Genomic DNA, 14,703 nt, shown 5'->3' with positions numbered 1-14,703 from the left:
CCTCAGCTCTCTATATTGGACAAACAGGCCAAACCCTATGCCAAAGGATAAATGGACATAAATCTGACATCAGGAACCATAAGACAGAGAAACCAGTAGGAGAACACTTAAATCTCCCAGGACATTCTATACAAGATCTCAAATCAGCTGTTTTATTACAGAGAAATTTCAGGAACAGACTGGAAAGAGAAGTTGCTGAATTGGAACTCATTACCAAGCTTAAAACCATGGAGCCACCTGGGATGAATAGAGACATCGGATTCTTATCTCATTATGCATGATCAAGCTTTCTTTAGCGCCTCAGCCCTTGCTTCCCCCCCCCCCGGACTAATTGCAGCCATCAGCAGCCGTTAACAGCCATCCACAGGTTTATCACTCCCATCAGCCCATCACCCATTCCCACCCACCCCCACCACCCTCTGTATATATATAAGGGTCTGACACTTCTGTTTCCAGTGTATCTGAAGAAGTGTGCATGCACACGAAAGCTCATACCAAAATAAAAACTTAGTTGGTCTTTAAGGTGCTACTGAAGGAATTTTTTTATTTTGATCAGGTCTATGTTCACAATCTTCACTTATGCAAAAATTACACCATATGGATTAGCACCATACAGAACCACACAGAAGTTGTGTTGGTTATGTCAATCTTCTATGAAAAGAAAACCTAATCAGAAACCTGGTACACAGTGCATTCAGAACATAGTACTCTGGATTGGGATAAAGAGGCTTCAGAGAGAGAAATCAACATTGTGAGCATTCTAGTCTATTATTTTAGTGACAGTCATAAGAAGAGTTTGCTTCATAAATGCTATGGGTAGAGGTGTTAAACATGAGGCATAATTTAAAGGGAAAAATCCTCTTATGAGTGCACAAATTGTGTAACTGGAAAATGAACAAGGCTGACTATAGACAGATTATAACTAGAGAGACAGCCACTAACCATTGCAACACAAACAAATGGAAAACAAAAAGGCAGACATTAAATTTTAAAATACTCACTTGCCGATATCATCTTGGTCAGCAAACTTCTCATCGTTGAAGCCAAACTGGTCAATAAAATTGGACGTCATTTGTTGCATCTGATAATCAGAAAAGGCCTGGCAACCCCAGGACCAATGACAGTGATATAATGATTCTAATAATAGTCTAAATACTACTTGCCCATTTTGCTCCAGAAACACTTTCTCCTAAATTATTTCTCTATGGACTATCAAATGTTGAAACTTGGGGGGCCTTAGGGGCAAGTGCTTGGTAACAGTTGCTCTACTGTAACGATTTAGTTACTTTTTCATAAAATAATAATGTAAGATTTTGTGAGAAAGAGAACTGTGCCAGAAAAAGTGGCCTCTAAAGCACTAGTCACATATGCCTTTGGTGGTACAATTGCCAACAACCATTTCTGCAGGTACATAAGGCTATGGGAACATGTGGTCTGCTTCCCCTCCCAGTTAAGATTATAACCCTCTTTTAATTCCACAGTCATGAGCATAAAAGAACACTTAACTCACAATCAGGTGATAATAGGCTACATAATATATTCAGTTCACTAAGACTGTTAAGAGAAATGAACACAAGCCTTTCCAACTTGAGGGTGCTACACATTTCTGAAAGCAGGTAACTACACTTTTAAGTTTGCCGACTGGAACACCTAATGGAATTAACTGCCTTAACTCTTACAGGTCAGTTCACACGATGTTCCAATCAGCCAAACATGGTTTGCAGTATTAAAAACATGTATTCTGAACTCTCCTTATGTCTCCTCAGAAAGTTGCAACTGACAAGAGTCACCAGAGAATTGAAATTCTAATCAAATTAATGATACAGACCAAAATTACTTACATCCTGGAAGTTGTGACCATACATACCCCTCCCCCCAAATTCCACAGCTTTCAGGATATGCCTTCCATTTTTTCATCATCTTAAAAATGCTAAATCTAAGTTTTAAAAGTTGTAGAATCCCAAGGCAATCATCTCACCAGAGTTCTTTTCAATTAAGGTATCAATGCAAACAATTGCAAACAGACCAGAGTTTTACTCACTTGCTGTAAAGAGGAATCCTGCGAGAAACCAGTTTCTTTAAAATCTATTTCATCATCACTGGATGAATGTATATGACAGGTAGTAACCTAGAGACAGAATAGTTTAAAAATCAGCGTAGGAAAAAGGGTTTAAAACAATACGCCCATAATAAAGTCCGTAAGTTTTTAAATTCCTTATAAGAAAACAAACCTAAAAACTATATCACATACTGGGGCAGGGGGCACTAACGCTTGGGACATAAAAGCCCAAAGCTGCCTGGTAAGGCAGTAGTAGTTGTATGGCTCTTTGGATAAAAGCAATTAAGTGTTATACTTTTAAATACAAATTTTGCCAGTGTCTGCTTTGCCATAAAAAAAAATCAGACTTAAGAAATTGTAATCAAAATACATTGCATAGCTAAGTCATTTTTAATTAAAAATGATTTTTAATGTACAGTGTTTAAAAGAAATAAAAGTTAAACAAATTTCAGTTGCAAAATCTGTTAAATTTAGACATTCTTAACTGGAGATTTTCATCATGGAAAGGCAAATTCCAGTGAAACAGTCTGCAGTCAACACTACTATGTATCACGTTGATGCATTTAACTCAGTTTTAAATTCTATTCTGATGAATTTTGTCACAAGTTTCCTACGCATTTTTTTTTAATGCTTCACACATCAGAAGTGTATCATGCGAATTCTATACTGATTCCATATTACTTATTCAGATCTCCTGTTTAGAAAGAACTGTTAAGTCAATTTAATTTCAGTTAATTAAATCAATTTAAATCATTCAGCACTAATATGTATTTCCCTCTTCAAACCAAGGACACAATAAAACTGATTTTCAATTTACACATGCATTAACCAAGCAGCCAACAAACCTAAGAAATTAAATATAGTTCTGTATCAGGTTTCTAATGAAAGTCTGTTTTAGCAAGATACAGCTCTGCCTTCATCAACACTACTGCAAAAAACTGTGGGTTGGATACAGAGTTCCTATAAGTAGAACTTTGCTCACGGGACACACTTGCTGGGGGAAAAGAAAGCAAATTCTGTTCATTCTTCCTTCCCCATGTAGCCCCCTGAAAAGCTACTCCCAGTGGTATGGGATGTGCTGTAGGGGGCATCTGTGAAGGTCACCTGTGCCATTTGACTGAAAACAGTTCTGTGTTTAGTCATAAGAATGGCCAACCTCAAGCCATAATTTTTGAAGATGGTTCATTTTCCTACAATAAACCACAGTTAGGGTTCAAACATAATACTTAACTGTGGCTCATCTAAAAACAGAAAAACTTCTGACCTCCTCATGACCACATTCACTGCAGCTCATCCTTGTATTCTTAAGTCATGATTTAGTATTAAATGGAAGTGTGTGAGAGAGACACTGACTCCCAGTAGACTTGGTCTATACATAGTTTTTTAAAAGTATGTGCGTATATTTGTATTAAATTAATTATATTAAAAGTAAGACCAATCTGACTGGGGTCTTAATTATAGGAAACTCTGTACTGCTCAAAATCTGAAAGTAGGGCTCTATTTTTGGCAAAGGAATTCTCTAAGATGATACAAATTAGAGCTGCACACTTTCAAAAGAAAGATAGGATAGCAATCTCTATTGGACATGAGTGCACGTTAACAGTTTCTCGTCATCCTGGAAAAAGTGACAAGTGGTGTCCCTTGCTTTCCTTGGAGGTTTTAAAGCAAAGGTTGGTGGGTATGTCATATATGATCTGGCTGAAATCCCTGCATTGTTGGGGGTTGGACTAGATGATCCTTGGTGTCCCTTCCAACTCTATAGTTCTATGATTCTATGAGTTAGAAAGGTGTTGTCCTGCATTCCTGACAAATAAGGCCCAAAATTCCCATAGAAAATCCCCCAGAAACTTCATCTTATGAAACCTACTAGATCCACTGTGTTTCTTTTGTTTGTTTCTCCTAAAGAACTTGCGCAGAAAGTCTCCCATCGCTCCCTGATTTCATCTGGAAGCTCTAGAAAGTCAAGCAGAAAGAGGTTTAATAATAAAGCTCCTGAATGTTGTCATGTAAGGCACATTAATTTTCACTCAATTTTATTATTTTAAACTACCAAAAGAATTACAAAAACATATACGCTCATCCCCCAAGGTAAGGTAGAACCCACGTGCCAGAAATTCTGCCTTGTTCCTTGCTGTATGCAGAAGGAAGAATCCTAGAGAATCTCTTAACCATTTCTGGTTCTGAACCAACCCTCTGCTGGCTTTTATCTCTCCCTGTAATTGGTATTTGGCCCTGATAAATTACCCAAAAGGAATGCTGCCATTTCTAAAGAAACTTCTACTGTCTGAATCACTCTTTGTCCACTTCAAAGTGGGAAACATGATTTAAAATGTGTCTTAAATCAGTTAAAATTGCCCTGGCATAAAACTGATCTACCCCAAAGGGCAAATATTCATTTTTTGTATATAAACAGCCCCTATAACAGAAGTTACAGACAAAACTACCAGGGGTAGAGTGCAAAAATATCTAACGGGCAGAATCAATCTGTATAATTTTAGCTTTGCTTAGATATAGACATTCAATTCTGCAGCGATTAACTTTTAAGATGTTGTAAAAGAGGCAAGAATCAATGGGCCGACTGATAAACTCTCAGAGCAAACCCGAAGGTAAAGGCTTGGCATGGGAAAAGGATGAATGGATGTACATTGTCCACATTTAGAAATCAGTAATAACATCAAGTATTTGTTTCTGTAAAAGTACATCACTTACCTTTAATAAGCTGCTGCACTAATGTACAATTTGGCCCTTTATCCGTACTGTGCACAATACAGTTAGCTATTCTTGTTAAGTGACCCATGTAGCCATATCGTCTTCCTCCTTCAGCCCTGCAAAAGTTCAACACAGTTCATTATTGAAACAGGCAGTTGTTTAATCTGTTAGTTACAGACTGTTCTCTCTATAGGTTTGGAAGAGTATATAAGTAAATGAGATGGTTGTTTGGCAAAGAGAAGAGAATGTGACCTGGTTGGTCAGTCTTTACAAAAAGGCCAATCAATTGTTAAGCAGTTAAATATTTCAAACTCTGCTCCCCGATTTGATTTCAAGAGCTGTGCAGAGTATCATATGGGACAAATGTTAGTTGAGGCGGGGGAGTTGATTACTTTTACAGAATACACAACTCTATAATATAGCCATTAATTCATCAAGATTTATTTAAATTGACATCTATGCCTATGCTGTGCATACAGCGATCTCCATTAAAACTATTTATGACTCTTCAGACTTAGCTCAAATATAAATTTGCTCCTATCATAAAAATATACTGGTTAAATTAGCAAAAGGAAACCTATATATTGCTTGTGCAAAGCACATACCCACAAGCAGCAGCAGTGAACACTGCGGGAATAGAAATACAGTAGTTCCTCGGGTTAAGTACTTAATTGGTTCCGGGGTGCCATTTGCACCCCGAAAAGTACTTAACCTGAGCGGCGATAGTGCCATAGCTGCCAAGTTCTCCCTTTTTTTAAGGGAAATTCCCTTATGCTGAATAGGCTTCCTCGTGAGAAAAGGGAAAACTTGGCAGCTATGGATAGCGTGTGTGCGCAAAGTGCCGATAAGAGTGCTTCTGCGTACGCGCGAAGTGTGCAGAACACTTCTGCGCATGCGTGCACGGCGGAACCTGGAAGTAAACACTTCCGGGTCCGCCACATACTTAACCTGAAAGTACGCAACCTGAAGCGTACTTAACCCAAGGTAGGACTGTAGAGAGAACTTGCCTAACCTTCTCCACTCAAGAACCCAGTGATTTGAACATATTCCCCCTAGGCCAAAGTAGTATGCTTTGTGAACATCAATAAAGTACAATTAATATTGTGTTTAAATTTGTCTTGAATTAAATCAAGTACTATGTTACTTCCCAAATAGTATACAGCATGCATAACTACAAATGCAGGGAGTGGGTTTTGATTACTCACTGTTTCTTCTCATTCATTTCCCATGCTTCAAGTATTCGTTCTATTAAATGGCACTTAAGGAAAAGCTATAAAACAAAAGCTTCCTTAGTTTTTTTTTGCAATATATATTTTTTGCTACATATCTTCAAATATACCATGTATATTTCCCCCAACCGATCTTTCCAGTTCACCATATTCTAAATTTGAAAAAGAGTACAAGACTGAGAGGCTTCCGGTCCGTCGCGCCGAGGAAGGAGGACGCAGGGACTTCGCGCTCCGAAGTCCCTGGCCTCTCGGAGGGGGGGGAAGCCCGCAGGGCGAGCGGACTCCCCACAAAAGCACCGGGAAGAGCGTCCCGGTGACTCACGACCCAGCAGCTGCTCCGTTCCGCGAATCCTCCGCTGCCCGAGAGCTCAGTAGAGCGATCGAGAGCCAGCGGAGTGGAGTCGCGGGAGCCATTTTGGGATCCATTTTACCTCCGAGAGGCGAAGCCCTGAGTCTTCACCCAGCAAGCGGCGGATTCTTCCAAAAAATATAAGAGACTTATACAAAGTAAGTGAAATTTACATTTGGACTTTTAAAAAATTAATCTCGAAAATAGGAGAGATTTTTTAAAAAACGGAAGTCGATCTCTTCCTATTGGCTAAATTGGGAGGCGCATTAAATACCCTCAAGCCAAAAAAGGAAAAAAGTTTTTGGATTGTGAACCCGAGAGAAAGAAAGACTTTTTCACCCTTCTCAGCTCCCGAGTCCGGCACCCCTTGAGGTTCAGCATTAATAAGGGGAAAGTATTTTGACAGCTGTCAAAAGCTGTCAAAAGCTGTCAAGTTGCTAAAAGACTAAGGAAATCTATTGCGTTGCTGTGGAAGTAAAAATTTGGAATTGGGACTGGATTTTTGATGGAGTTAAAGACAAAAGAGAAGATCAGCCAAGATGGAGCCGACCGTGTAAAAGCAAGGAATTTTCCAGCACCCTTTGCCCTCTATCTTCTGCCTGTCTGCGGTTAAGAGAACTATGAAAACAAAGTATTCTCAAGCCTTCCAGGTGGCTGTGCTGAATTATCTACAAATATGGGAGGACATTTACAAGGAACGACAACATCCTAATGGATCATTATTAGAAAATGAGGTTCAAGATCAGGATTTGGACAATTTTGACTCTGATAATTTTGACTCTGAGACAGAGTATGAGGAGCAACAATTTGATGACAAAGAAGAAGGTGATCTGGACCATAAAAAATACTTTGCGGATGAGGTAAAACAAGGATTTGAAAAAGAAGAACAGAGTGACAAGGAGAAGCAAACTGAAATGAAGATTAATGGAAAGAAGGAACCTGGAGGGACTGAAGTGGGGAGGTATGTCATTGTGGGAGAGGAAAGGCAGGGGGAGGGGGGAATAGGGGTCTGGAGTTGCAAGGGGGAAAGAACTGGTGTGGGGTGAGAATTCTAGCTTAAAGGCTTTTTGGTTTTTGAATGACGGTTTCTGACATCTTGGCTTGCTTAAGGAATGCTGATCCAATTGGGGGGAAAGATATCGGGAGGGGGGAAGGAGAGTGTTGTAAAAATTGACCTTTCTGGAGGGAGTTTGAAGATGGGCTGAGGAAAGAATTTTTGGATTAATATGAAAAAGTTTGTGTTTAGATAGGTGTTTGAGTAGAGAGCTGCCTATCTCTCTCTCTTTACTCAGTGGCACCCAGTGGCAGGGGGTGCACTGGGGGGAGGGGAGGGGGTAGAGGGAAACCCAGACACAAAAAATGGAACCTTTGAAGTGCTGGGCCCCGCGAGTCCCTCTTGTGGCAGAAGAGGGCTCGTAGGAGGCCGGCACGAAGAAGGAGGAGGATTAAGTTAATAGGGTAAGAATAAGATTTTGAATTAGAGTAGAAAACCTGCCATAATTAATTAGAGAAGTTAGGAAAATCAGGAGGAAGAGATTTGAGGAAGTCACAATTACAATGTTAAGAAATTAAGATTTGGGAATTTATAGTTCTTTTTTCCTTTTCTTTTTCCTTTTTCTTTTTTATTGTCTTTTTGTTGTTGTTTTTTGTTAAGTTGGATTGTTATGCTGAAGAATCAACTGGGGGGAAACCAAGCCTCAGAGAACCTCCATCCCTGTCCTCTCAGTGGCAGGGAGGGGATGAGGGGGGAGGAAGGAGGGGGGAGGTCAAACCCAGCCAAAAATGGACCCCTTTGGTTCCCAATGCTCACGGGTACTACTGGTGGTGGAAGTGGTCTTGTGGGTGGAGGGAAATTGAAGGGACAGTCTACATTCTATGTTATGTTTGTCTTCTTTGTATAAAAACCAATAAAAATGATTAAAAAAAGAGTACAAGACTGAAATGATTATTACTCTGCAGCTCTAATTCAAAATATTGTCACAAGTTAATAACTGCACTGTTGCCAGCTTAAAAAAAATATGGTGTGATTTTCTTGGAAAAACATTACCGTACCTATTTAATCTAGCAAAAGGAACTAGTGGCTTATCTATACTTAGATCAGCAACTTTGTTTCTTGCACAGCAGCTGCCATTGCTCTGGAGTACAACACTTCTGCTAAAACCAAAAACTGTTTTCGCTAGAGCAAGGTAGCAGGAAAGTGGTAAGCCTAAGAGCCTTACAACAGTAATATAACTATGACAACTTTTTCATCCACTTGGTCACCTTGCTTTTATTCATCTTACCTAGTTGACTGAGTGTTTCTTTCTATGTGGGGAGCCTAGCACAATTATACCTAGAGTACTACAAATAATAAAAACAGCTTACATGTTTCAGCAAAAGGTTATCTCCAGTGGAATCCTGATCTGAAATTGTACCATTTTCTGTGCTTTCAAATGGACTTGCGAGAATCAATGCAATACAAATTTCTACTTGAGTATGTAAAAAGTTATTCCATGTGTACTTAAAAAACATGTCCTGTAGAGGAAAAAAAGAAACTGGAGTCAAACGTAGCCCTGTTAAAAATTCAAGTCTGCGAGTTTCCGTGAATTGAACTCTACTCAAAGGATCGTCCCACTGGAAGAGAAGGACAGTTATTTTTGCTGTTTCCTCCCTTCATCCTTCCAAGATCTGGTCCAGAGCAGCATTGGTTGACCCTGCAGAATGGAGTGGAGGATGGCACTCAATACTTCTTCCCATCTGTCAGTGAGAGCCTTCACTGAAACTGAGCCATTTTGTATACTAAGGATTGTATTCAATGTAGCACTAAGGTGAATATTCTGTTACCACAATGGTTTCTCATTGTGCAATGAAACGTTCTCCTGCTCTCCTCCTCTCGTGCCTCCCAAATGTGTTCTAAGGTTTTCTTTAATTCTCTGAAACAGATCTGGAGGAAGCAGAGGGGGAATCCACTTGTGCTACTGCTAATCCTTGCTCTAGCACAAAAGTTAGTTGAATGCTGCTCTGAATTGCAGCAAAGTAGTAATATTAATGACATGCTGGCCACATGACCTGGAAGCTGTCTGTGGACAAACGCTGGCTCCCTCTGCCTACAGAGCGCGATGAGCGCCGCAACCCCAGAGTCGTCCACGACTGGACCTAATGGTCAGGGGTACCTTTACCTTTAGTAACAGTAGTAACTAAGCCTAGTTCCAGTTACAGGTAGGTAGCCGTGTTGGTCTGACGTAGTCAAAACAAAATTTAAAAAATCCTTCCAGTAGCACCTTAGAGACCAACTAAGAAAATTCAATAAACTACTGTCCCCAATCAACATATGCACAAACCATCTTATGCCACTATAGTATTTACTAGCAGTGCCTCAGAGAAGCCTATGGATGGAATATGTAGCAGCTCTGCGAGCAGGGATTTCTGCATTCCCAACAAAACAGACTACTCATGAATATTAGAGTATATCACATCAGTTGATAAGAATTCCTACAAAAAGTGACAGCTTCTCATGAGGATGCAAACTACTCCCAATACCCTTAACCAAACACAGATTATATGTATGTACTGGACAATTTTATTCCGTTTAAGATAAAACAAAAAGTGTCTGTGTCTCCATCTTAATTTATGATGGTGCTATGGCCAATGAAGTGCAGCCCCATTTTTCCAGACTTCGGAACTCATGGGACATTCCTACTTCCCACAATTCCATCTGCCCCTAACAAATGATTAAACTATTTGTAACGAACTACACATTATGCACAAGGACTGAGGTTGGAACCCCAACTTTCAAAAGAACCGAAATACCTGTAGGGAAGTGCAAATTTGCTTGCAATGGAGGGGACTTAATGGTCTACTCCCACCCCATTTTCATGATGAAAATCTCCATCATCCAGAGGCTATTTTCCCTATGGAGATAATATTAGTGAATGCCCCCAGGTCTCGCCACACTGCTGTCAACCATAGCTCATGACTGCATTTTAGTGTACTGTTTAAGTTACACGATCCATTAAAACCTGAGGCAGCACAGAAATATTAATTTCACAGGTAATATTCCATTCAATCACTCAAAGAAATCAGAGTATCTTTTACCTGTGTCATGACATAGCAAGATTAGGAACAATTAGCACTATAAAAAGTTAAGAGCATTGCTGTAATAATTTGTCAATCTTGCAAGTATTTATGCTCTTACCAGTATAACTCCTATGCTATTGAGCTCTATAAGTTCCAGGTTTACACTGTTTGTATTTGTCTGTAGAAGGCTGGATATTAACCTGATCACATTTAACCTGGTATTCCCTACAGGTGGATCCAATACACCCCATGTTGTCTTCATAACACTTTTCTAGACAAAAAAGAGAACAAAAAATATTGACATATTACTCAAAAGTATTATTTATCCACAAGGGGGAGGGGGCAAGAAGAGACATGGTAATCACAAAATTAAGTCTGAAACGTTTAGCAGAATACCTAAAAGAGAAACTCAATGTTAGTCCCATACATTATGTTCTAAAATATCATGGGATGAAAATGTGAGGACATATATGTAGAATAATCAGTTCAATGATCAGTTCACCAATGACAAAACACTTCTCCCCCATGTTCTCAAAGTTGCATTTCTTTTGCAAAAACAATAACAAGATTGAGACTTAGTCTCCTTCCTTTGGCATAGACAGAGTATTGGATGGGCAAGGCTATTTCATTCTGTTCAAGGCTTTGAAGAAGCCAATAAATGACAAGTCTCTCTTACTGCTTTGCATTGGAGAACAGGGAGGAGACTGGCATAACTTCTCAACTTCTTCAAAGCCTCACTACCGAAGTTGGAAGGTAGTTCAGCCTTTCCTAATCTGGTGTCCTCCAAAGGCTGCTAGACAACCACCTATCATTCTTGACCACTGGTCATGCTATTTGGGGTGATGGGAGATGGAGAAAATATATACAGTGCACTAGGATGGGGAAGGCTGATTTAGGCAATCATGCTGCAAAACTATGGTTCTGCAAGTCAAGAAAGGGAAAGCAGCAGAACTAGAATCAGGCAACATAATGAAACATATGCTCTGTTTCCTTGGCAATGGAGGTTCACCTCTGCACTGAGAACACAAAATGAGGAAGAGAGGGAGGAAGCAGTTTGGTCACTGAGGTGATAGAGAATCCCTCTGGGACTGGAAGAAGGGTGGCTCATTTATTTATTTAAAATATTTATCAACACCTTTCCACCTCATTACTGAGATGCCCAAAGGAGTTGTCATATATTAAAATAGCAGAAATAATGTAATATTAAAACAGCAAAAATCAAACAAAGCAAACAGCGAACACAACAGATTAAAAACAACTCTTAAAAGCCAAGTGTACAGTGGTACCTCTACTTACGAATGGAGCTCCGTCCGCCATCTTGGATGCGGTTTAGATAGGATTTTTTCTACTTACAAATTTTTAGATAGGGTTACTTCTACTTATGAATTTTTTTCTCCCAATGCATTCCTATGGGATTCGACTTACAATTTTTTTCGACTTACGAATGTGCATTTGGAACGCATTAAATTCGTAAGTAGAGGTACCACTGTATATAGGTTAACCTACCAATGTCCAATTCATCAAACAGTGGTTGAGTGCCCTCAAAGCTGGATTTATGAAACAGAATGGCTCCAATTTCACATGCACTAAATGTTTTACTTACTTTGGGGGGCTCCAAGAGCAGTTCATGGAAGGATGCAAGTCGTGCTTTTATGGCTTCTAACACACTCTTGTTGACCAAATATGTTGAGTGGCTCATACCTGGGGGGCAAATCTCTATGTGACCTTCAAATCTAAAATGAAGAAAAGGTAAGCTCTTTAACACAGAAAGCACAGCTACTTTAAAAAGAAAGATAGATCAGTAAGCTGACTAGGCTAGACGATAGTAAAGGGAACAAATCAAAATTTTCACATTCAACTCTCCTTTCAATTAAGGTGATACAGTATTTGCATTGTTGTTCACCAACCCACACCTAACAATTCTTTAGTCTTTCCCTCAACCCAACACACAGATCTCAGTAAAATGATGTTTTAAAAATTTGATTAACATACACAAAAACTGACTTCCAAGCAACATAAATCTCATATTTTTGCAGTGATGTATTCATGATAACCCCATTTCAGAAGCATCCGCTTGGACTGTGCAAGATTATTTCCAAGAATGTGTATGAGACAAATGTTTAGGTACAGATAATGTAGTCACAATTTACATCAATATCATAGAATGACAGAGTTGGAAGGGATCATGAGGGTCATCTAGTTCAACCCCCTGCTCTGCAGGAATCTTTATCACAACGTGGGGCTCACGACCCTAAAAAGAAGAGGCTCATGCTCTACCAACTGAGACACTAATGTAAACTAATGACATTAATTTACATAAATGATACCATCTTGTTCCAACTCTTCCCTATAGTGAGATCAGTGCCAGAAGAAGGCCTTTTACATGTATAGTTAAAATGCGTTTTAACTATACATTAGTTAAATGTGTAGTTAAACTACACATTAGTTAAAATGTGTTTAACTAAATACCTTCTTACTATCCAGAATCCACAAAACTAGGTAGAGATCAGAAAAATGCTCATTCAGAAACCTTTATATACAGTATATGCAACTGCACACAGTCATCTGACCAGGGTAGAAACAACGCAACTGTTGCTGGATAAAATATTGTTAAACAGTAGAAACATTAAAAGACAATCTTACGTTGGCCGTCTCGTTTCCAGTAAGGTCAGCAATATCTGAATTGCACTGACTATAGCCGATTCGTTTTTCTCTTTATGGAATATATTTGATAGCAGATGTTCTAGGATTTCTTTTCTAAAGAGAAAGAAAACATTGTTGAAAATTTAACATTCCCTTTTGTTGGTGTATGCATCTGAAGGAATGCTTCTCCTTTTATCAACCTGCCCAGGTTCTTCTCATCGTTCTACCACCAGAGGCAATACGTTCAGTGGTGGCACATGATAGCAGTGCCTTTTCTACAATGACACATCTATTACAAACCAGGCACCAAAGTTTTTAACATTCCAGTGCTCAGTTAAGACATGTCTTTTTGCTCAGGCATTTATGGAATATTAGACTGTTTCTAGGCTTCACAATGTAATTTTAAATTTGTATTTTCACCTGTTATACTTAATTAATTGGGTATAGCATTGCTTCAAAACTGTATCATGCCCCCAGATCTTTTGCAGGGTGAGGGGACACTAAATATATTCTGAAATAAAGAAATACATATTTTTCAGGAAAGGTATACATATGTCCTGCAGTTTGTTCTTTGATCCAAAGCTGCTTGAGTTTTTCTTTAATAAAAGAATCAGAATTATTTTCATAGCAACCCTAATCTTTGTAACAGTAATGGCAAGCTCATAAACCAGGAAACCTATGATCACATGACACTAAAATACTTTCATAACTGGAGGAGCAGTCTTGACCAATATACTGACAAACATTTAGTATTTCTGGATATTGCTGTTATCTACTATGCACACAAACTCTGCCCTTGGCCACCTCCCCTTTAGTTCTTGAATGCAATTCTACAACCCACCGTCTTGACAAAAGGTTAACTCCCTTGCCCAGTTCCCATTCTGTGGATAATATCAAGTTATATACTGCGTCAACAATGCCAGTTATGTACTGCAAGCATCAACAAACAGTGCATAAAATTCATTTGTGACCCTTTTCAAGAGTATACAGTGGTGCCTCGCTAGACGAATTTAATTCGTATAACGAAAAATTCGTCTAGCGAATCCCATAGGAATGCATTGAATTTATTTATTTATTGCCTATAGGAACGCATTAATTGAATTTCAATGCATTCCTATGGGAAACCGCTATTTGCTAGATGAATTTTTCGCAAAACAAATTTGTCTTGCGAGGCAACCTCCGCTAGAAAAATCTCTTCGTTAAACGAAAAATTCGTCTTACAGGGCATTCGTCTAGCGAGGCACCACTGTAGATCCTAGTTTTACCATTCATAGATTTCAAGGCATTAAGTTACTTTAACATCTGCTTATACAGATAAAAAACATATCAATGCCATCACCTTTGCAAACCAAGTACTTTCTCTCTCCAAGCCTTTTACTATTTCCTCCACTTGCATGCACAAGAGGGAAGGAACAAGCATCGAAGACTGAAACTCATGCTTGCTTATCTCTGTAATGCCAAACCATGGTTTAGCATAACATCTGAACTAGGTCCATCTCAAGGTTGTTGCTGTTTACATTATTTACTTTTTTTAAAAAAAATACACATTAAACTCTTTTATCTTTGTTAACGTGATCTAAGCATTTTTATGTCTTGTTTCTTACAGATCATACTTCAGAAGTTACATCATTCTCCATGGCACATGCAAAGCTTTCAAC

The 14,703-nt window shown here is 39.0% G+C and overlaps 1 protein-coding gene across 8 annotated transcripts in view; it reads right to left on the bottom strand.

Annotated features, from left to right (window-relative positions):
- The window catches only part of PPP6R3 (protein phosphatase 6 regulatory subunit 3), a 67,190-nt gene that overhangs the window by 19,917 nt on the left and 32,570 nt on the right, over positions 1-14,703 (bottom strand). For 6 of the 8 annotated variants that reach the window (XM_060276630.1, XM_060276632.1, XM_060276634.1 and 3 more), the window contains 9 exons: positions 13,046-13,159; positions 12,006-12,135; positions 10,521-10,673; positions 8,711-8,860; positions 5,974-6,038; positions 4,769-4,884; positions 3,927-4,012; positions 2,042-2,128; positions 1,002-1,099 (listed from right to left, as the gene is read on the bottom strand). In XM_060276630.1, coding sequence (XP_060132613.1) covers positions 1,002-1,099; positions 2,042-2,128; positions 3,927-4,012; positions 4,769-4,884; positions 5,974-6,038; positions 8,711-8,860; positions 10,521-10,673; positions 12,006-12,135; positions 13,046-13,159 — 999 coding nt within the window. The remainder of the gene's footprint in view (positions 1-1,001; positions 1,100-2,041; positions 2,129-3,926; positions 4,013-4,768; positions 4,885-5,973; positions 6,039-8,710; positions 8,861-10,520; positions 10,674-12,005; positions 12,136-13,045; positions 13,160-14,703) is intronic. The other 2 variants (XM_060276638.1, XM_060276653.1) reach the window with 2 other exon arrangements.

Source organism: Zootoca vivipara, chromosome 1 (assembly GCF_963506605.1).
Source record: "Zootoca vivipara chromosome 1, rZooViv1.1, whole genome shotgun sequence".
Classification (NCBI taxonomy): Eukaryota; Metazoa; Chordata; class Lepidosauria; order Squamata; family Lacertidae; genus Zootoca; species Zootoca vivipara.
The sequence above is the reverse complement of the archived record's forward strand: the minus strand, read 5'-3'. Positions and strand labels throughout refer to the sequence as shown.